Source organism: Dermochelys coriacea, chromosome 9, assembly GCF_009764565.3.
Source record: "Dermochelys coriacea isolate rDerCor1 chromosome 9, rDerCor1.pri.v4, whole genome shotgun sequence".
Lineage (NCBI taxonomy): Eukaryota > Metazoa > Chordata > Testudines > Dermochelyidae > Dermochelys > Dermochelys coriacea.
The window spans coordinates 85,992,502-86,013,531 of NC_050076.1; the positions used below are offsets into that span (position 1 = coordinate 85,992,502).

Consider the following 21,030-nt stretch of genomic DNA (forward strand, 5'->3'; position numbering starts at 1 on the left):
CTTATAGGGTTTTTGTGCTTTATAGTGTTGGACTGTTGTTTCTATTCATGAAAAAGGACCTGCAGCCATAAGTGTAGCCAGGGCTTGAATAAAATTACAAACATTTATAAGAAAGAGGAATCAGCCTACTACCCAGAAATAGATACAAAAAAAGTGAGGAACCAAGGAGGTATTAAGGTAATGCCCTGGTGAGAAGTCCTAATGCTATGATTTAAACCAGGTTACTGTCCCTTGACTCTGTGTGGGGATTCAGTCTTTTGACTCAGTCTTAGGCTAGAAGATCTGAAGAATGTGGTGATCTGTCCTTCTCTAGATGCTGGAAGGAAGAAAATTTCTTTTCTCTTTCCCCACTTCACAGCTTCCTGGGTTCTACAAAGGGACAGATGGCTCTTCAATTTGATTCCACCACAGTCTCTTCTCTCTCATCTTTGTTACTCTGTACCTCCCTCCTCTTCACTTCTGTGTGGATGACAGATGCCTGCCATTGCTCACAGCTTTCTCAAGCAGCAATATGAAACTGAAATGAGTTTCCCTGTTGCACCCATGATCCTGAACAGTGAAACAGAAATTGACTAGAGTTTTAATTTCATGCTGCTGCTAAGCTCATCCGCAAAGATTGTGAAGCAGCCTCTACAGCCTCCGATGATACTGCATTGGCTTGCCTGCAGTTCACACTTAGAAAATTATCTTTGCAGCTGTGTGGGCTAGAAGCGTTTTAAAGCTTTTGATTGAAAACAGAGAACCTTGCTCTCATAGAAAGCTTAGGTCCTTCATCTGCCAGGTGAACCTTGCCCAAGTGCTAGTGGTAAGTGAATTTTTCCAGCCTGACTATAACTTTTCCCCCTTAGGTATTCAGCCTACATATACTTATGTAGAACCCTCTCCCATCTTCCATTAGAATCTGGGGAATTAAACTTTAAAAAAAAATTTTAAATTAAGTTGGCTTTTTTTAGACTGAATAACTTTAGGGATTGATAGATTTGAAGCTTTATGTATAAGTCTCTGGTTTGACTCCATAATTAGCTACCATCCAAAACTATTAGTATGACAGCTGTTGGACACGTAAAATGGTTTGATTACCTTGGAGTTTCTAGTGGTTGTGTCCATGTAAAAACACTATAAGTACTAAAGTACTATAAAAACAGCTTGCCTGTGGGCAGTCTCAACAGAGAAGCCAAGGCCTCAATGGAATATGGAGACTGAGAAATGCACTATTGCAATTCAGTTGAACTACTGTAATTTTAAACATTCTCACTAAACAAACCAACCATATGGCTCGTGTAAACTTGTTCAAAAATTGTTGCAGTATCACTGTATTCTGTACCTATGTTATGGGTTAAAGAGGTGCTTTTCAGTGTTTAAAGAGTAGTATGTATTTTGTAATAAATAGTATCAGTATTGCATGAAAATTCTCTATAAGAAAAACCTTAAGATTGCTTGTAAGGTGCCATATACTAAAAGAACTCATATAAATGTAAACATCAGTGCTGCAGAATGTCTCTGTAGAAGATGCAATGGTTATGAGCCTTGTTTTGAACAAGTACCATTCCAGTGGTGCAAGAAACCCTTGTACTCAATTACAAGCTCGTGTGTGTGCTAGCAACATCAAAATGGAGTTAAATATAGACAAGGCTAAGTCTGGTTCTGCTCTGAGAAGTGATTCTGCTCAAATGTCATTGTGGGTTTCTTTTATTTGGTGACCCTTAAGACAATAAATAAATATGCTCAGTTTACAAGTAAAACATTTTTCTAGTTGCCAGCCCTGCACACTCAACCTGGGATCTGATAGTTAAGATAGGTTCTTCTGCATTCTCATTAGGAACAGGTTCTACAAGCCAAGTTCTGTGCTTAGTTACCCTTGTGTTACCTTGTTGTCGAGGATTGCTCAAGTGCCTTGCCTTATGACTAGTAAATTTAGATTAAATAATACTGCTGATTCAGAAGGAATAGAATCCATTTTCTTCTATAGTTGTGTTGGTTCAGCTATACTAAGGGTAAGATGTAGTAAAATCTTCTATCACTAGTCAGCAGATGTGCCTGAGTACACACAGGGAACATCTCCGTTAAATAAGAGTGCAATGTTTAGTCACTTTTCAGAACAGAACCTAACTTTGAAGTCTCCAGGAATGTCATATACCTTTTTAAAGTACTAAATTGATATACATAACTTGGAGTAAAATCGATTCTAAGTTATTGGATTTTTGTCATTATGTAGGATGTATATTTTTAAACAGTGAACTGTAAAGGTTAACAAGACCATATGCAATAGATGCTCATAAATCATTGACGCAAAACTGGCTGGACTTTTTGTAAGAGGTGGGAAGAGGAAATACAGGGGGAGGGCATTTTCAGACAGTGTCAGATATCAGTGTGTAAAATTGCCCAATCAAGGGATGTCTGGGACATAGTAATAAGGATTCAGAACTTTCACCTACTCTCTTCATGGCCACTCCTCAAATCTTCACATAACCTCATTATTCTCCCTAGCCCAGCAGCTAAGCATAGACAGCCCTCTTGTGCAACTCTGCTATTAATTGGTGGCTAGCTGATTGAGTGAGATAGGTGCCAACAAATTCTTAAACCGGCTTCTTAATAAAAGTGTTGTGGACTTAATCAGGAAGGAGATAGTTCAAGAAGGATTTGATCCCATAATTTCTCATTGGCCCTACTTACAGTCCTGTTTAAACTAAGTTTTAAGATAATAGCTGTTTTCTGATCCTTTAAGGATAGCTGCTAAGATGAGCAGAACTGGCTAACAAATTAGTATATACACAGTTCACTTTTAACTGAGGTGCGTAACGATTTAAAGGAAAACTCCAGTATAATGATTCTAAATGCTGTTCGAGTAAAGAAGGAAATCCCTAAATGTATGTATGAAATATAAGAGCAACATTCAGAGTTGCCATCTTGAATTAATGCAAAGGATGTCTGAATCAGTTTTTTCCTTTAGAAATAATTGGAAATCAGAGGTTTTGCGGAATTGTAAATTGGGTAATATTTTTCAATGGTTAAACCAACAGTGACCTAAAATTTTTCAGGAATGGTGTAGGTCTGCCTTAAAAATAGTGGCTAGGAAGGGGACAAAGGTAAATTTTTGGTTCCTTTCAGTCTGTGATTCTTTAGTGCTTATTCTTAAACTGAATGGCTTTTTGTGTGTATGTACTCAATAATTTTACCTTGTAACAGAGGAATTCCCACTAAAGATGGCACTAATGGAGGCTATGATCACCCTAAGTTTTGCATTGTATGTTCATTGTCCATCAATATTTCCTGAGTATTAGAAAGATGACAACTATCTAGTATCCTCATTCCGTTCTCAGTGTCACATCATGGACTGTCATTAGTGTCAAGAAGGTCAAAGCTGTTCAGGAGCTGTTCACTTTCCAAAAGAACATTGATACCTGGGGCAGTGGTTTACAACCGGTGGTCCATGGACTCCTGGGGATCTGCAGACTAAGATTTCCAAAGGAGTCCACACCTCCATTTGAAATATTTTAGGAGTCCGCAAATGAAAAAAGGTTGAATACCACTGAACTAGGTGGGTATTTAAGTTCTGTAAAATATCATATTTAGAAAAAACAAAAAGGATGTTTTGCTGCAGATAGTGTTAAAAAAGGAACTAAAGCCAATCAGTGACATTTTTCAACAAGTGACTTCGACCCTTCGAAAAGTTATTGTCTAGAAGGACTATCATGAAGCTGGATGTAAGTTGTGAGGAAATGATGGTATCCACAGTGTTCTGGCAGGGATGTGAAAGACTGTGGGGAAGGCTGGGGGGAGATGGAGAGTTGCTTAGCACATATAAATGCAGTGCTAAGTTAAGTGTTTATTTCATTTTCTTTACTGTTTGTTACTGGAATTTTGGAATAGTTTAAAGATTTTAGTCTTGCCAGAAAAGCAAAAAGAGTAAATATGCTTATGTTATCACACTGTCCTCTTAAAGGGGACTGTGGGAGTACTGGGTTCCATTTTTAGACTGTAGCATCTTCATTTTTAGGGTGGTTTGTAGTTAGAACATATTACAGTTTTTAAAACTAGCCTTGCATTAGCATTGCATTTAAAAATACATTGGATGGATACTAAAGCATGGCCCTGTAAGAAAAAAAGCTTGCTACTTCTCTCTTCATATGGTAATCTGCAATATTTAAAACTTTAGTTATTTCTAGATATAATCAATTGCATATTTCATTATTGTTTTCACTTAGTTTCTCATTACACACACAGAAAAAAAATCAATATAAAGAGTTATGCAGTATAGCTCTTTGAGACAACTGCAACTCAGATAGCAAAGTTTATCAACTGCTTAATGAGTCAAAAAAATATCCATTGCAGTAGAGTAAATATTACCACCTTTGGCGAGTGTGGTACTTTGACTGGACAGCAGGAAATGAGAGAAATCCAAACACAAGTATAGCAGGGAGGGGGGCTGTTCCTTCCCTCCCCCCAACCAATCCCTCCCTCTTTGGCTCTCTGAGTAAAGAGAGATGGGGTCAGTTGATTGGCTGCTGTGTGGCCTTGCCTGTTTGAGCTTAGCCCAGGCTTTGCAAAAGTCTCTTGCTTTCCAGTTAGCTGTCCTACCCTTCATCCCCTTAGTTGTAGATTAGGAGCTGTGCCACTTATGATACTGCAGGTCTAACCAATCAGTTTTTAGAAGTCAGTAAGGAATTGTGCCCATTGGACCAAATTGGCACATAGCTTGGTGGTTTTTTTCACCTTTCTCATAGCCTCCCCATAGCACAGTTGGGTTAGAAGCAATAGGATTTGAGGTTTCTATAATGCTGTTATGATTATTGACTCATCACAACTTGTGGCTTATGCCCAGTGTGAGAAAAGGCTAGAAGGGCCATCTCTAGGAGGTAAATAAGACTGGGCATTGCTCAGTTGGACCTTGTGCTCCTAGGAGAGGAGCTGGACAGTTTTGCCAACTGAGGTTCCCCCAACCGAGCCTTGTGGCCTCTGTCACTCCACCCTCCCCTTTCATTGGGGTAGTTGCGGGGGAGGGAGAGTTTTCACAACTGAAGTGAGTCTATGGGGCAGACTGAGGAGTGTCAGTCTTGAGTTGGTGTTCGGTTTATGATTAAAGGTCTGTAATCCACACTGGAACTAATGAAACCCCTGATATGTGCCTGCCCCAGCCCTCAGTGTAGTGCCCCTCCTCAAGCTATAGTGAATAAAGTTGCGGCCTCCCATTTAAACTCATCTCATTTGTCCATTAGTCATTCACACAATGGCTAGGACATGCAGGTATTAGTGAATGATTACAGCTGTTGAAATAGAGGTGCACCTTTATTTAATGCTATAAAGCCCAGCAAAAGCCAGAGCCTGAAATTGTATGCTATGTGTTTTTCATTTATGCCCGAGTGCAGCATTGCTAGTTGAACCCGTATTCTTTTAGTTCTTGTTTTTCCTCTTATTTCTGTGAATGACTGTTCCGCAGTTTAAGGCCATCTCTTAATGCCCCCCTCTGAGATTTATTTAAATGGCTTGTATAGTATTACTGAACTTAATGGAATTGTGATGTTGTTAAACACTGCAGCCCCTTTTTTATATTTTGACAAGCTTAAAATTATTCAAAAGGAATAATGTGGAATTCATACTGGCACTAGTACAGTCCAGATTCCCTACAGCTCAAAATCTGAATACCATGCCCCATAAGCACACTTGTTTGTGGAAAGGGTGGGTAGAATCAAATAGTAATGATATGGGATTGGGGAGGACAAGAAAGCAACTTTTTTTCTTCAGGAATGCCTAATATGGTAGTACATAATGTTTCGTAGAAAAACACTTAAGATCTATTTCATGTACAATCTCTATGTAATTTTTCCTGATATTGGTTTAATTCATTTTTGTAAATGAAGAGGTCTTTATAAATGGAGACATAGATACACCAGTCAGGGATGATCTAGATAATACTTACTCCTGCCACGAATATAGACTAGACTCTCGAGGTCCCTTCCAGTTCTATGATACTTGCCCAAATTAACACAGTGAGTCAACTTGAGTTCATGGCACCTAATTCCGGGCTGTAATCTCTATCTGACATTGCCTCTCCAGGTGCCATAGGTTTTGGCAGTTTTATACAGAACTTATTAGTATTCTCTATTGTGGCTCTCGCTGCTGCATGTACTGCCTCGTCTGCACTTGTGGCAGCCTGTAGGATATGTGTAGCTACACTGGAGTGAAAGGCAGGTTGCATTCACGCTACAATGTGTAGCTACATATGGTAGTAAAAAGGTTTTGATTGGGAGGCAGTGGGGAAGGCTCTGACAGTTCCCCACTGCTGGAGCCTTTCACTGCAGTGTGGCAAAGGGGAAGCAGTGGGGCTGTGACAGAGGGGAGCCCAGTGTCCCCCTGCCTCCTCCCCTACTAGAGTCTTTTTCTCGTGCCAGAGTCATTCGCTATGGCAGGAAAGGCTGAGGCAGCAGGATACTAAAACCAAGAGTGTAAGTATGGGAGACACTCTGGGGATATACCCTAGCGTTCTGGCGTCTCTCTACTCCACTTGCCAAGGCAGTGCCTTGCTGTCTGCACTGCTATTTGTACCTGTGCTAGCTGGGAGTTCAGTGTATGTACTCTACATGCCGCTTTAAGTGTAGACCTACCCTAAATGTGTGTACACTTTGGCTTTGCTTAATTTACAGTTGCATTAGAATGAAATCCTGATAAGTATTTTGGAGTATGCTCTATTTTGGGAATTTTATTTGTGAGAGAGGGATTGGATGAGAAAAATATCCTCACAAGAGTTCTCTAGTGAAGACAAAAGCCTAGTTTCTACCCAAGATAAAAAATCAGCAAGCCAGAGAAATTTCATAGTACTTGAATATCGATTGAGCATACACACCAAACTGAAAAAATTCCTACAACAAAAAACAGCTTGACTGTCCATGAAATTAAAGGGAAACACATTTATAGACATTTAGATGATTATTCCATTTTTCATTATTCTGGAACGTGTCTAAATTGGGTACTTAGACTGATATGCACAGAAGTAATCCCATTCATACTGTGTGTGTTTTGTAATATGGGCAATGTCAACAACTTGTGTTAAGTTTATAAGGCTTATTTTTTTGAATTTCAATATCTGCCATTAAATAATTGTCTGATTTCCCCCAACTGAGAAAATTAAATGAATAAAAAAACTAAAAAAAATTTTAAAATCGATAGTTATTATAATTATGGGAACATCTGGAACTTTTACTGTGACAGGTCCGCTTTCCAAGTTTTCTTTCAACATGTATATCAGTCTGTACTTAATATGGCACCCTTCACCCAAAGCTCTTCCAAGTTCTTTACAAATTCTAAGAAATCAAGCTTCAGAACTCCCCTGGGGAGTAAGAGAATATTCCTTTGTGCTTTGGTTACTTCATTAGTGGAATATTGGGTAAGAAGGGAGGAATTAATTCTCTCTGATCACACAGCCAATTTATTGGCACAGCCAGGGGTAGAACCTTGATTTACTGACTTCCAGGCTTATATTTCAGCCACAGGCTATTGTTTAGTTAATCAAAAGTGCAGTAGTTACAATGGGGTCTCTCTTCAGGTGGACCACCCTTTAGTAGATGCTGTTCTGGGGACAACTTTCCCTTCCATTCACAATCACCTAACATCCTATGGCAACTGCAGCAGTTGCCTACATGGAGAAGTAATATTAGTTAGTGTATTTTAGCTGTCTTTTTAATGACATTTGACAACTGGAAATGAGAAGAGCCAATAATAAGTGATCAGCCAGCTATCTAAGGATTTATAACTTCTGCAGTAGATAATTCTCCCATTCTTGTGCTTTATGCTTGTGCTTTGAATTAGGCACTGCACTGTGAGAACCTGTGATAGCCACTGGATGGTATCACTTTGCAAGTTTAGCAGTGGCTCTGTGATTTCAAGGCACCTTAAAACCAGCGGCAGTTTTCAAGAGAGTCATGCAAACAAAGGGAAGCCAAATCTACAACTTAACAGGTAAAAAGCAGATGGATGTTGTAGAGAATAGTGAAGCTGGTATCCTTTTCCTGCATTTGTTTAGTTTACGTTAGTTTTTCTGTACAATCCGTTTGCTGTATGGGGTCTTAACAGCAGGCAAGGACTTAATAGATTCAGAGATTAAGGCCAGATTGAGGCTAGCCTGACCGCCTGCATTAGATCGCCTATTAAACTTTAGCCAATAATTCTCCTATTTGGCCTGACAATTTTTGATGGAACTAGAACGTAGCTATGCATCCGGATTCAAATTTGAACTCTCATTATAGAATGAATGTATCTTGAGCCCTTCCTATCTATATTTACTTCTGTCAGTGACCCTGCAGGGGTCCATTAACTCCTTTGACATTCAGCCGTAGTTTATTTACAGGCTTCCCCTAACCCTTTAAAGCAGCCATATCAGTTAATTTTAGAAGGAATCCCCACTTGGATTGAAAAAGATAACTCAGAACAAAGTATTTGAGTAAACCAGTATATTTGCATCTGAATTCTAACTTCCATAATTTAGTATAATACAGCTAATAAATCTCTAACCTGAGACAAAAAGGATAAGAAAACAGTGATGAGTTCCAATTAGAATATTATTTCAGACTTGTATGAGCAAGGGGAGATTGTTTTGAGCACCATCAATTGAACAATTTCCTTGGTATCTTCAGATCAAGGCTAGATGCCTTTCTGGAAGGTATGCTATAGTAAGACAAGTTATTGGTCTCAATACAGCGGTAATTGGGTGAAATTCTATGTCCTGTGTTAGAAAGGAGGTCAGACTAGACGACCTCAGTGGTCCCTCTGGCCTTAAAAAAAAAAACTATGAAAAGAGCAAAAACAGCAAAGATCTGTCTATCTCCTTTTCAAGATTATCAAAAAGTAAATTAATAAAATACAAAATAAGAGACATCTTAAACTGCCTCCTCTGTTCATCATCACTAGAAGAAGGTGAACTCTTCCAGTCTAATAAAGGAGAGTCACAAGGTTCCACTGGGGGCAGATCACCTTGTTTAGTGCTCTGAAAGTCATCAGCACGTAAAGTTTCAGGGCCCATTCAGCTTTGCAGTGACTGAATTATTTGGGGGTGGGGGGAAGGACCTGACGTGGCCCCAGAGTCACAAGAACATTGTAACTGATTTAGTTTCCAAAAATTGGTATGATAACTCGCTCATCTCTGAAAGTAAGGGGTTATCTAGGTTCCATGATCTCTCCTCAAAGTTTGCCATGTGATTGGAGGGACACTAATGGCAGACTCTGCCACCCTCTAAACTGGTCATATTAAATAGGACAATTGCTGCCACCTGCCATTCTACAATCCCAAGGTGGTCTTGCATCTTCAAAAGCACTTAGTTCATGAGACCATGAAAATATACGATGATCTTCATACCATAAGAAAAGGCCCTCTAATTGTTGGTTCTTAGACTGCTTCAAAATTGAAATACCTTGAGGTTTTTGAAATATTTTAGGGCTTGGAGAGGAAAGGTGGCAAGGGAGAGGTGACTGTCTCGCAAAAGAGGAGAAGCTTCTGGGGTGTCATCTGACTAGTCCCTCAAAGAAAGGGCTTAGTGGTTTGAGCATTGGCCTGCTAAATCTAGGGTTGTGAGTTCAATCCTTGAGGGGGCCATTTAGGGATCTGGGGCAAAAATTGAGGATTGGTCCTGCTTTGAGCAGGGGGTTGGACTAGATGATCTCCTGAGGTCCCTTCCAACCCTGATAGTCTATGATTCTATGATATGGAAAGTGAAAGGAGAGTACAAGAAAGTTTTCAAAGCTCATAATTAAAAGTTTTGTGGTGCAGTAGTCCCAGGGTTATCTAGCTTCATTCTCAGCTGATAGCAACAACAAATCTGTTTTGACATCTCTTTTGATGCAGCCATTTCAGAGCTATTCCTGGATCCATATAAACTTTGTTAATCTTGCTTGTTTCTTTAGAGAAATTTAGGAGCTGGTGCATTCACCTTGTAATCTCCTGACTCTCAAACCCAGTAGATTAATCTAATGTTAGACATTCCTCCATTCTTAGAAGGCAGTGACCACCTCAGGTTATTTTTGATAGAAAAATCAGTGCAAAACCAGGTAGACTTGGCAGTGGTGGCTTGTGCCAGACTTGTCTTGGTAACCAGGGAGGGAAGTGATCAAAGGACATTTTGAATAGATAAATCAGTGCAGCATACCCAAATGTTCATGAGGCAGTAGCAGCTGGGTTAGATGTATTTATTCAGAGGATTTATTTCTCCAGGATATTGTTAGACTGGATGAAGGTCATGGCGCCATAATGCCTGCCTGCTAACTGAGCTCTAGACAGATGTAGAAAGAGATAAATGCATGCCTTACTGTAGCAGATTTTATACAATGCTTTCAAAGTCTTGATGCTAAGTATGGCACATATCTTGTGCCACAATTGTCTGTGAACAGAGACTTGCCCTGAAATGTGAAGCCAGATTTTACTTGAGATGAACAATCAGGGTTTAGACCACAGGTACACAATTTTTCTTAATAAAGAGTGTCTTGTGTATATCTCCCCTCCTAATTATGATCCCATTGTGGTCAGTCATCCATGTGACAAATTGCTTATAGGAAAGACTAGAACAAGGACATGTCTGAAGGACTGATAGTTGTACCTTATTTGTATTTCACGAAGTAGTAATTTGTTTGCTTTTAACAGAAAATGCAGTAGACTCCTCCTGCTTTTCTTTTCCCTCCCACCCATATCTCCTCGGCAGACCCCCAGTGCTCTTTTCCTGCATTCTGGAACTCCCAGCTGAGGCTGTTCATCTCAAGAACTCTGTAGGACTTGAATTCCAACCCTGCAGATTTCAGTTGAACTGGGGATCCAGGAACTACATGAACTTTCCTCTCCCTTTGCCTACAACTCCACCTGCTCTGGCTCTCCAGGGCTTAGTTCTGCTAGTGTCCAAACTCCTTCCCCCATCCAGACACTCCACCTACTGTCCCAGAGAGACTGCTTTTTTCTCTGTCCCAACTTGCCAATTTGTTCAGTGCCCATGGCCTCTTGCTGATGTACTTTGTCGATCCTCCTGTCCCCTCCATCATGCACTTCCTGCTTCTCTGTTTGCTTGCCTGCTGGAATCCCTGGCTGTAGTTGTTTTTATTCCCTTGCCCACCTGTGGTATTCCTTATCTCTCTCTCTCACCATCACCCCCCACTTTATCCCTGCTCCAAATGCTGACGCTCCCCAGGTTCAATCTATCAACTTGAGTCAAGTTGTCTGCTTCCCCGGCCCCTTCTCCAAGCCCTGACTCCTTGGTGAAAGCAGGGAGGACAGAACAAGTGCTAAATATAGAAGAACCAGGTGATGTCTCAAGCAGTAGACTACAGTTTGAGAAGAAGTCAGTCTAGGCCATATGAATGTAATGCTCTAGCTTGTGGCAGCAGAAAGAATTGCAAAAATATTTAGATTTTGACATGTAAATTATTTTGCTCAAAGATGAACTGGGGTTCAGTTTTCATTAAAACATGCCTTACCTGCATTAATACCTTCAATATCTTAAAAAGTTTTTTAAAAAGTTTTTAATCATTTATCCTTTTTTGCATTTGATTGCCATGTTCCATCTTGGCTATGAGTGGACTAGAACAGCGGTTCACAAACTTCATTGCATCGCGACCCCCTTCTGACAACAAAATTACTACACCTTAGTATCTATGACCCTGGGGGTCGGAGCGGAGCCAGATCCCCACTGCCCTGGGTATAGGCGGAGCTTGGGCTTCAACTTCAGCCCTCCATCCCAGCAAGTCTAATGCTGGCCCTGGTGACTGCATTTTAATGGGATTGTGATCCCCTTTGGGGTTCTGACCCACAGTTTGAGAACCGCTGGACTAGAAAATTACAAGTCAATGTAATTTTCTGGCTCTCATGCATTGGCACAATGCTGTAATGTTTGGGGCTGCATTCACTGTAGGGGAAAGCTTAGATCCAAATTCTGCTGATCTTTATGTTAAACAAAACTAATGTATGTTTTGGCCCTGAACTATTTGACATTATCCTGTTAAATCAGATTATCTAAATGTTAATGTTTAAGAAGCTAAATTCGTTGTCACATGTTGACTTAATATAATCTGTCCCCACAAATTGAGGTGAGTAAGACCAAGACCAAGGCCCAGGCCTAGGCCTGTAGGCACTTGTCCTTAACTTTGTGAACATCCGAGTATGTCCATTGACTTCAAATTGACTGCACACACATGAGTGTATGCACAGTTCACCACTAAAGTGGTTCAGTGTTATTGGTAGGAGTCAGTAATCCATGTTTCCCCTGAGTGAAGCTTGCTTTAAAACAAAATAATTGAAACTTAAATTTTCCTGGTATTCTTTGAAGTTTCTGAATGGTGAAAGTGGGACTCAGAGAGGTTTAGACCAACCTTTCAAAATCTTACTGCTCACTTAGAGTAGGATTTTTTGAAAAGGGGGGTGAATTAGCAAAATTATTACACATGCACAGATTAAGATTTATGTTGAGCTCAGGAGGGGGAAAAAAAAAGTGCTGGCTGCTGAATTAGACTGTTTACAGAGAAGATACCACTCTGGCCTTTGCACTACTGATTATCATCTTTCAGAAGCTAGGCTAGTCGCCAAGAGAAACTTGGCCATAGGGGAGAAAATTTCCTTTGTACAGGCTTATATTTTTAAATCTAGATAGCATCTGTCCTTAAATGCCTTTTGCCTGCCTTATGGGGGATTCTGTTAGTGCTCAGCTCACAATTAAAAGAGCAAGGACTTTCTGTATGAATAGTCTGAATGCGATATTATCCTTTGTTCTGTGGAGGTCTCATAAGAACTGTCCTTCTATAACAAAGATGTCTGAGGGAAGATTTCTTTGCTTCTGGGGAAAGTCTAATGGAATATAAGCAAACATACAAAATGCATCATGTCAGCTAGCAAAAGATTTGCTTCTCTGGCTATTGAGTATTGTAGCTAGAGACTAGTCTAGTTTCCAGCATTTGTATCTGAATGACATCGGCCTTTCTACAGTAGACAAAAAAATAGTAAAATAGGCTTCCAAATACTATGGCTAGTGCAAAAGCAGCTAATTTGTAGGCTTTGTTCAGTCTTGCAACAGAGAAATAATATGTTATTGAAATACCACTTTGACTATCAGTATTGTAACACTTGTAAGAATTCTGCAGTCACACATGCCTTTTCTTCCTCCCTAACACAGCCCGCTATTTGTAACGTGGAAGATTGGTCGAGATAAACGATTGCGTGGATGCATAGGTACTTTTTCAGCCATGAACCTGCATTCAGGACTCAGGGAGTACACACTTACTAGGTAAGATTTGGTTTTTGTTGTTTCAACTTCTGCACTTAAATATTTTAAACAGGGGAATCAAAACAGAACCTGAATTTTGTGATTGCTTTGTTTCTGAACTTGTCAGCCAAAATTTTTAACCCCTTTAACACCATCTAAATTTCTCTGTGACCACTGGTACTGTGGTGTTAATAGCTTCAATTAAATCCATAGCTGGATTCTTTTGTCTAAAATACTGTTTTCCAGCAACTTACTGTAACTGACTCATAGTAGTTTTCCCCCCAGTGGATAGACAACTTTTGATCTTAATAGTTAACTTGAGGGCAGAAGACCAGAAAGTCAGTTTTGGGGATCATCATATTCACAGGTCTAAAACAGCAGGTATTCTCACCTCTTCTCCATCAGGTGCTTCCAATCAGCTGCAGTTAATTTAATCCTACAAATTTCCATTACATGTTACTCTTCAGATACATCCCAGCCCCTGAGTGGGGAAACTTCTGGACTAGGGAGGTAAGTGATAATTCTCACCTCCCTGACAGCATAATTCTTTATTTTTGACCCACATCCCAAAATCATTCACCTTAGTGTTTCTTTTCCTTTTGCATAGGGTGAAAAAAAAATACATCACTAGAGCTATAAGTAGGCATTATACTTGGTTTCCTCTGATTATTTGTGATTTTAGGTTCTCTAAAGGGTGGGTGGGATTGCTGTTAAAATTTCTATTACAATTCAATGTACCGCTTCGTAGTGCTTCAAAATGGAAAATATATTCTGGTGCATGTAGACTTCTAGGATGGTTACCATCCCATCCCTATTACTCGCTATTTCTAGACCACTTGTGTTTGGAGACTTGCTTCTAGTGCTGGATCTTCCTCTATTGTTAAAACCCCACACTGCTAATATTAACTGTTGACATAATGAGGTATAAACATGTCTCTCTCTCTCTCGGTGAATGATTAAGCTAATAAAATCCTGAGGCTACTTCAGGCTTAGGAGGCAAATGCATGAAGCAGCTCAACTATTCATTTGCTTGGGTGCCTCAAACTTGGAGAAAACCTAGCTGTCTTCATTGTATCAGTTATAATACCTGGAACATCTCTGGCTATGCTTTAAGACTCTGCAATCAAAAGAGATCAGTAAAACAAGACTTGTGAAATATATTATACATTATTAGTAGTAGTATTTGTATAACATTGTGCCTAGAGTTCTAAGGAAGTTAAGGATACATCATACTAGGAACTGTACAGACAGTGAAAAACTTCCAGAGCGCTTAAAGTCTATTCTGCCGTTTTGGGTCAGGTATTGCAGGTTTGTGCGGAAAACCTCCATCAGAGGCTAGGATGAAGAAGTCAGAACAGAGAAGTGAAGTCTAATGGCAAACAATAAAACAGAGAAAATATGAGAAGGCACTTGGAATACTGTAAATACTATAGAATTGGTAAACCTGTGGAAGTTGATGTGAAGAGGCCAGCTTATCTAATCTTGAGAGAATCCATGGAAGCGTGTTTAATACATGGAAGTTAACTGCAGTGTCAGTCATAGTCTTTCATTGTCCAGGAGTTGCTTGGCACGGTACTCTTGTGTGATTTAGAAGATACTTGGAAGACCCTTATCATTACATCCCAAATTCTGAAGTTGGAAAGGGTAAGAAAAATATGAAAAGTGGCACCTAATGTAAGGGCATCAAAATAGCTTAAATGGACAGCTAATACGGAAAATTACACTAAGCTATCCAGAAAGAGGTTTTAGTAGGAAGATGCTATGCTTGAGCACAGGGGAATGTGATTACAGCTCAGTATTTTTCCACATGAAGGGAAATCTTATACCTCAAGACCTAAAAGCCAACCTATTTTGTAATACAGTGAGCATACTTAATTTTTACTACTTGTTTGAAAATCTTTACAGGTTCTACTGGAATCCCCCATTATTTTTACAGGAAATCTCTCAAACTTGTATTGTTTTTAAACAGCTTTCAGTATGGTAGAAACATTCTAGGTATGAGCACTGGGATTCTGAGTAAATTACAGGGTTTCTGAAATTTGATGGCACATATGTGCAGAGAGACTATTGATTTTCATTGGCTAGCATGAGATTGTGGTGGTGGTGGCAACTTTCTGTTCAGCAGATGTTTAGAAAGAAGAAAAACTTTGAGTGGATTATCTGCATTTTCCAGACAAGTTTTTTTATCTCCAAAAAGAAAAGGAAAGAGTGAAATTATCAGGGAAGCAGCTCTCAGCCTTTTACACAAGGGAACTTTCCAGAAATAAACTTGGAGAACCGGACCAGAAGAGCCTCAAATGGCCATCAGCTTTTATCACAAGCCCCACTAGGAGGGACCCGAAACTAGGATGTTCTAATTTGTTAAACAGTATGTGGGCTATGACGTTCTTGAGAAAGATAAAAGAAAGTTCCCAAAAGCAAACAAAAATTAGTGAAAATGCTTTGGAGGCAAACTAATCCACAGGGCAGACTGCTCATGAATGGGCCATCAGCACCTGAGAATGGAACTTTATCAAAATAGTCAAAGAACAAAGTTGCAGGCTAAGCTGCTCCTGACCTTGATCACATGTTGCCTTCAAGACATCTGATTCAGCTGTTTTAGAAAAAAGGCAGCTCTTGCAAAAGGTGCCTTCTTGATTCATTCTAAGCCTTTTAGTAACTTCCAGACTGTGGATTGACATGGATTTTTCAGAGCCCTTCAGCATCCACAGACCTTTCTAACTAAGACTAAGGAAGCACTCTCATCAGATGATTGAAATCCTCTTAAAGCTAGACTTTCATTTTCAAAACTTGGAATTAGGAATTCCAAGGTACTCACCATACTAAGAGGCTAACTTTTCTAGTATGTCAGTTGGCTGTGGTTTCAAGGAGTGCTAATCAAGGTATAGTAGATTTCCTTCATATTGGGCTGAGATAAAGATGTCAGTAATATTAGGCACATCAGGATATCAGACTTCATTCGTTCTGCAGATGATCTCAAATTCCCTCCACTCTTCACAGTAATTTTAATTTCTTTTAAGTAAAGTAAGGGTAGTGGATCTGGCGATCCAAAATGAGTAGCTTCTCTCCCACCCTACCCTTCTTGGAAGCCAAGCCCACAAGTCTGGAAACAGTCTTTTACAGTCTTAGACCAAAAAAAAAAAAAAGTAGTAATATGATAGAAAATGAGTTGTTCTGCATTTTGAGCAATGTAGGTTATTAGTGGTATTGCCAGCATGCTCTAAACAGGAAATTTCTGATGTTGAATGACTCATTAATTGGATGCATCTGCCCAATCTTGAGGAAGGGATGAGAATACCCATAGTTTAAAAAGTTAGTAATGTATTTCTAATTAAATCTATTTTGTAGAATTTAATTTTCTTTACAGATGCATAAAACTGTGGGAGGGGGAAGGAAGTGAGTTATTTATTGCAGGACTTCATGACAGAAGTGGGTGGGCGAGGTTCTGTGGCCTGCAACGTGCAGGAGGTCAGACTAGATCAGCCGTTCTCAACCTATTTACCATTGTGGGCTGCATCCGGTTCTACCAGCATAGCCCCGAGAATGTCACATGGGTCAACTCTGTGCTGATTGAGCCACAAGCAGCCCACGGGCTGCAGGTTGAGAACCACTGTACTAGATAATCATGATGGTCCCTTCTGGCCTTTGAGTCTGAGTAAAAGTTTGAATGTAGTGATTGACATGAGTTTAGCAAAAGGCTAACTGGGTAAAAATAAATCTAACCTTTTTCAAAGGCATTGCAATATTATAGAATTTAAGAACTATACCATGGAAAAAACAGTCCTTCAGACTGATTGTATGAACTGAGTATCCACCTGAACGTATAAAATCAGTCAATCCAGATTATGAAAAATTACCTTGTGTTTTGCAGCTTCATCAAGAAAATACACTGAACTTGGAAGCAGGTTACTACAGCATTTCAGAACAGGTTGACAAACTTTTTCATGTATTCTGTTCAGCAGTAAGACTTAGGTTTTGGTAGTGAAGACTTACAGTTGAGGTGCTCAATAAAATAGATTTGTTTTTATTTGCTAGTAATTCTTTAGTTACCTGTTAACTGGGTTATAATTCACTGTATATTTCCCACTTGGGTCATATCATAGCTGAAAGGCAGATTAAGCTAGCAGAGTACAAAACAATTTCTTCTTGATCTAGCAGGAGCAGTGGCATAAAACTATAATGACATCAGTTTCACACTGCTGTTCCTCCAATGTGCATCATAACTTGTGTGTATTCCTGGGAAGGCAACTAGTGAAGAGAGGCAGACAAAGGAAGGTTGATTCTGTGACAGAAGGGGAGAGAGAAGAGCAGTAAAAAAAAGTTGATATTGGAAGCCCACAACTCTGAAGTGGACTGGCCTGGTGGGCTACAATCTGCACATCCACGTTGTAGTCTTTATGCCTTGTACCAGCAGGGACCTGGGAGTGCACACAGTGCACTTGTTCTCTGAATGAAAGGTGTATTTTACGTTCTCCACTGACCATCTCCAGCTGAGAGTAGTATCTGCTGGGTCTAGAGGAGGCATATTCAACATTCCTCCCCACAATGTTGTCTGTGGGAGGGCAGGAATAAAAGGAGGGAGTTAGGACTCTAGCTAGAAAATGCAAGGAAGGGGGAAGTGCTACACAATTCTCTCCCCTTAAAACTTAATTTTAGAGGAAAATATATTTGAGTTTTAGAACACCAGTAAAGTCAACAATTGGCATACATCTCTCAATAGTTTAATTGATAATTAAAAAACAAAACACAATTCTTTTTTCTCCTTCAAGCCCCCCCCCCATGAAAAATATTAGTTCTCTTCTCCCACTCTGACAAGAAACTAAACATTTGAGTGTATGAGCTATGTTTTCATATTACAAATCCTTGGATGATTGATCACAGTGAATGGGGAGTTGAAATGAGTTTCATTCAGAGTCAACTTTTGTTACTCCTGAGCAGTTTGAGCTCCATAGGGTTCATTTTTTCCTGCAAAAAGCAGAGTTCATCATCTCTGCGTATTCTAGACCCTGCCAGTTCATGAAATGAAATCTGAGTTTCCAATTTAATGATTACATTTGAATAAAAGTGAATAAATGGGAGAGTACTACAGGTTACTTTGTCAAGCATAGTAAGGAATGAGGCTCTTAAATTCGTGCCTTAAGCAGTTCTGACAGTTTGTTTCCAAAATAGTCTGCCATAGGCAAGCTAATTTTGAGTTCAGTAGAAATTTGTTTAGGTTCACAGTATATACTGTAAACCAGCTTTTTCCCCCTTTCGTGTTGGTTATGTTAATATTCATGTAGTCTTTAAATGTAGAGATCTGTTTTCTTCATAAATTATTGAAAGCAGTGTACTTTATATAATCTGATGCTACATTTGTTCTTGCTTGTTCCTCCAAATTTATGTTGTTCCCTGCTCTTAATTATCTTAAGTTAAACTACTTTGTGCATGTGAGATCTCTGTATAAGAGAGGGGATGCCTGTCTTTGTTCAACATTTTTAATGAGTGTTTACTATCATTAAGTAGATGTAACAAAATTTATCATGTCCTAATAATATCTTGCTAGGAATTGCTACTGATTGTACAGAATGGTCAATACATTAAACTATTCAAGGAAAATGAAGCCAGAGTATTAGCATGTTTGAAGCAGCAGGGCTTGCTTTACAAGACATTAGAAACATCTGTGAACACCTCCAGAGATCTTTTATTGGCAAAGTAGGAAACCATTTGCTTCCTTTCAAAAACATAATTGGGTCTCACCACTTGCACTAAAGTGTGAAGTGAAGCAGTGAGATTAGCACTGTTCTTTTTTTAAAAAAAATACGCAACACAACTACATTTAAGTAATGGTAAGGTCATAACTGACAAAACTTTTGTTCTGGGACTGAAGGTATGTCTGTCTAAGCACAGACTATGATCTAGCAATTAGGCAAGTCCATACGTGCTCTGTAATACAGACATGCTGATCTGTGTGCAAGGCTGACTTTACTGAGACTTGGCAATAACTCATGTTTCTAAAAATCTTTGAACCAAGAAATATTTTAAGCTATGAACTTTATAAATAGGCCTAAACTTTTGTCTTGACGTGGTCCTACCATATGTAGCTTGAATTCACTTTAGTAATAAGTTGGATTGTGATATAAACCAACAGAACAAATAATTTAGGTTTAAATAAGGCATAGAAATCTTAACTTATCCAACTAAGGCTAGTTATTGCATATGACTCAGTCTATTCAATATGATTGTGTTATTACTATGGAATAGTGTGCATGCCACCATTTCCAAAAAATTATTGCTCGCATTAAACCATTATACATTTCCTCAGAAGGCAGAATTAAAGAATAAGATGTCTTTAATAAAAGTAAAATGACTTTGCTTAAATATTTAATTAAATGCTTGTCTATCAAAGATTCTAACATAATGTAAGTGAAATCTTGGTGTGTGTCATTAAAGAGCAAACAATGCATTGGGTGTGGCACATCAAATAATTTAGTTGAGGGTCTCTTACACATTGGTTTTCGCAGCAATTTTGCTTAAGTGGCAGACATTACTGTTTGGATTAATACCTTGTTTGAATATAGGAGAAAATGCTTTATCATCTCCTGAAGAAGTTGTAGCATTCTTTTCACTGGGAGCTAAGGATTCTTGACTTCTTGAGTGCCTTGAAGTTAGAGAGAATTGTGGGTAGGTAAAGTTAACATTGCTTTGCAAAGGCTTTCCTGTATCTCTTATTAAAAAGATTTTACTTTTTAAATTAAGTAACATTGCCATAGAGAAACAGAACACTTACTTTTTAAAAAGGGACTAAGGCATAAGACAGTATAGACTAAGATTGGTTTGTTTATCCTGAGGAAGCCTGGCTAGACCCTAGTGCCTAAACAGTGGATGAAAATCTTCCTGCAAGAAATCAAAGAAAAACATTACAAATAAAAAGGATAATATTTAAATTATTTTGAATTTTACTGGAAAAGGAAGGTATAAAACAGTTCCACCATCCGTACAGAGAACCACACTACTTATGCATATAGGTATGTAAAGGCGAATATATTACTGACCTATGTGACAGACTTATTTGGAGAGTTCAATATTTTAAAGGTCTAGAAAAGTGGAATTTTGCAATTGATACAAGTTATTATAGAAGTGGCTTGGTTCAATGTGTGGCCCAATGAAGATTTCTGCTTGTGTTTTCTCTTCACTAAATACACGCGTCAGAACAGTCAAAACCATCATCTTTCAGAAGCAGCTCAGCATAACTGTTAATCTCTCTCATCTGGTATGATTCTCTGTAACTAAGGCTGTATTATCAATATTAGGGGGATTAAGAAGTTTTACTCTGACTTTAAGAATGATAGCTGAAATAAAACAGATGTATGGAAAACAGGAATTGGAACCATGTGTGCTTATTATAGAATTCATGCTTACAAAAAAGTTGGAAGTACTTAGTGCTGATTGATTCTTATTTGTGCTGAACAGTGATATTAGATGGTGTTGGAGTTCTCCATTGAATGTGTGTTCATGGGTAACTTTCCTTCTACCACACTAGGAAGCTAGTGCATATCTTTTTGCTTCAAAGCCAGAAGGCCAATGGAGTTGGGACAATCTTTTGGCTCTGTCAGACATCCTAACCTAAGACTTTGCGGGGGCTGAGAAGTTGAAACTGGAATTACTGGTTTCCAAGCGATTTTCCCCCGCACCCCCCCCCCCAGAGATGACTAAAGCACTGAACTTCATCACAATAACTATCTCCCTTCAGTTGCCAAACTGGATCACTGTTGCTAATCTATATTTTTCTCAAATAACTCACTTGAGCTTTGTGCCACTTAAAATT

At 39.0% G+C, this 21,030-nt stretch overlaps 1 protein-coding gene across 14 annotated transcripts in view; it reads left to right on the forward strand.

Annotated features, from left to right (window-relative positions):
- Positions 1–21,030, forward strand: part of AMMECR1 (AMMECR nuclear protein 1) — a 111,916-nt gene that overhangs the window by 28,922 nt on the left and 61,964 nt on the right. For 12 of the 14 annotated variants that reach the window (XR_006274182.1, XR_005294709.2, XM_043492217.1 and 9 more), the window contains exon 2: positions 13,134–13,244. The exons of the other annotated variants lie outside the window; for them this stretch is intronic. Coding sequence is in view for 10 of the 12 variants with exons in the window: in XM_043492217.1 (XP_043348152.1) it covers positions 13,134–13,244 (111 nt within the window). In the remaining 2 variants the exon portion in view is untranslated. The remainder of the gene's footprint in view (positions 1–13,133; positions 13,245–21,030) is intronic. 14 annotated transcript variants of the gene reach the window in all.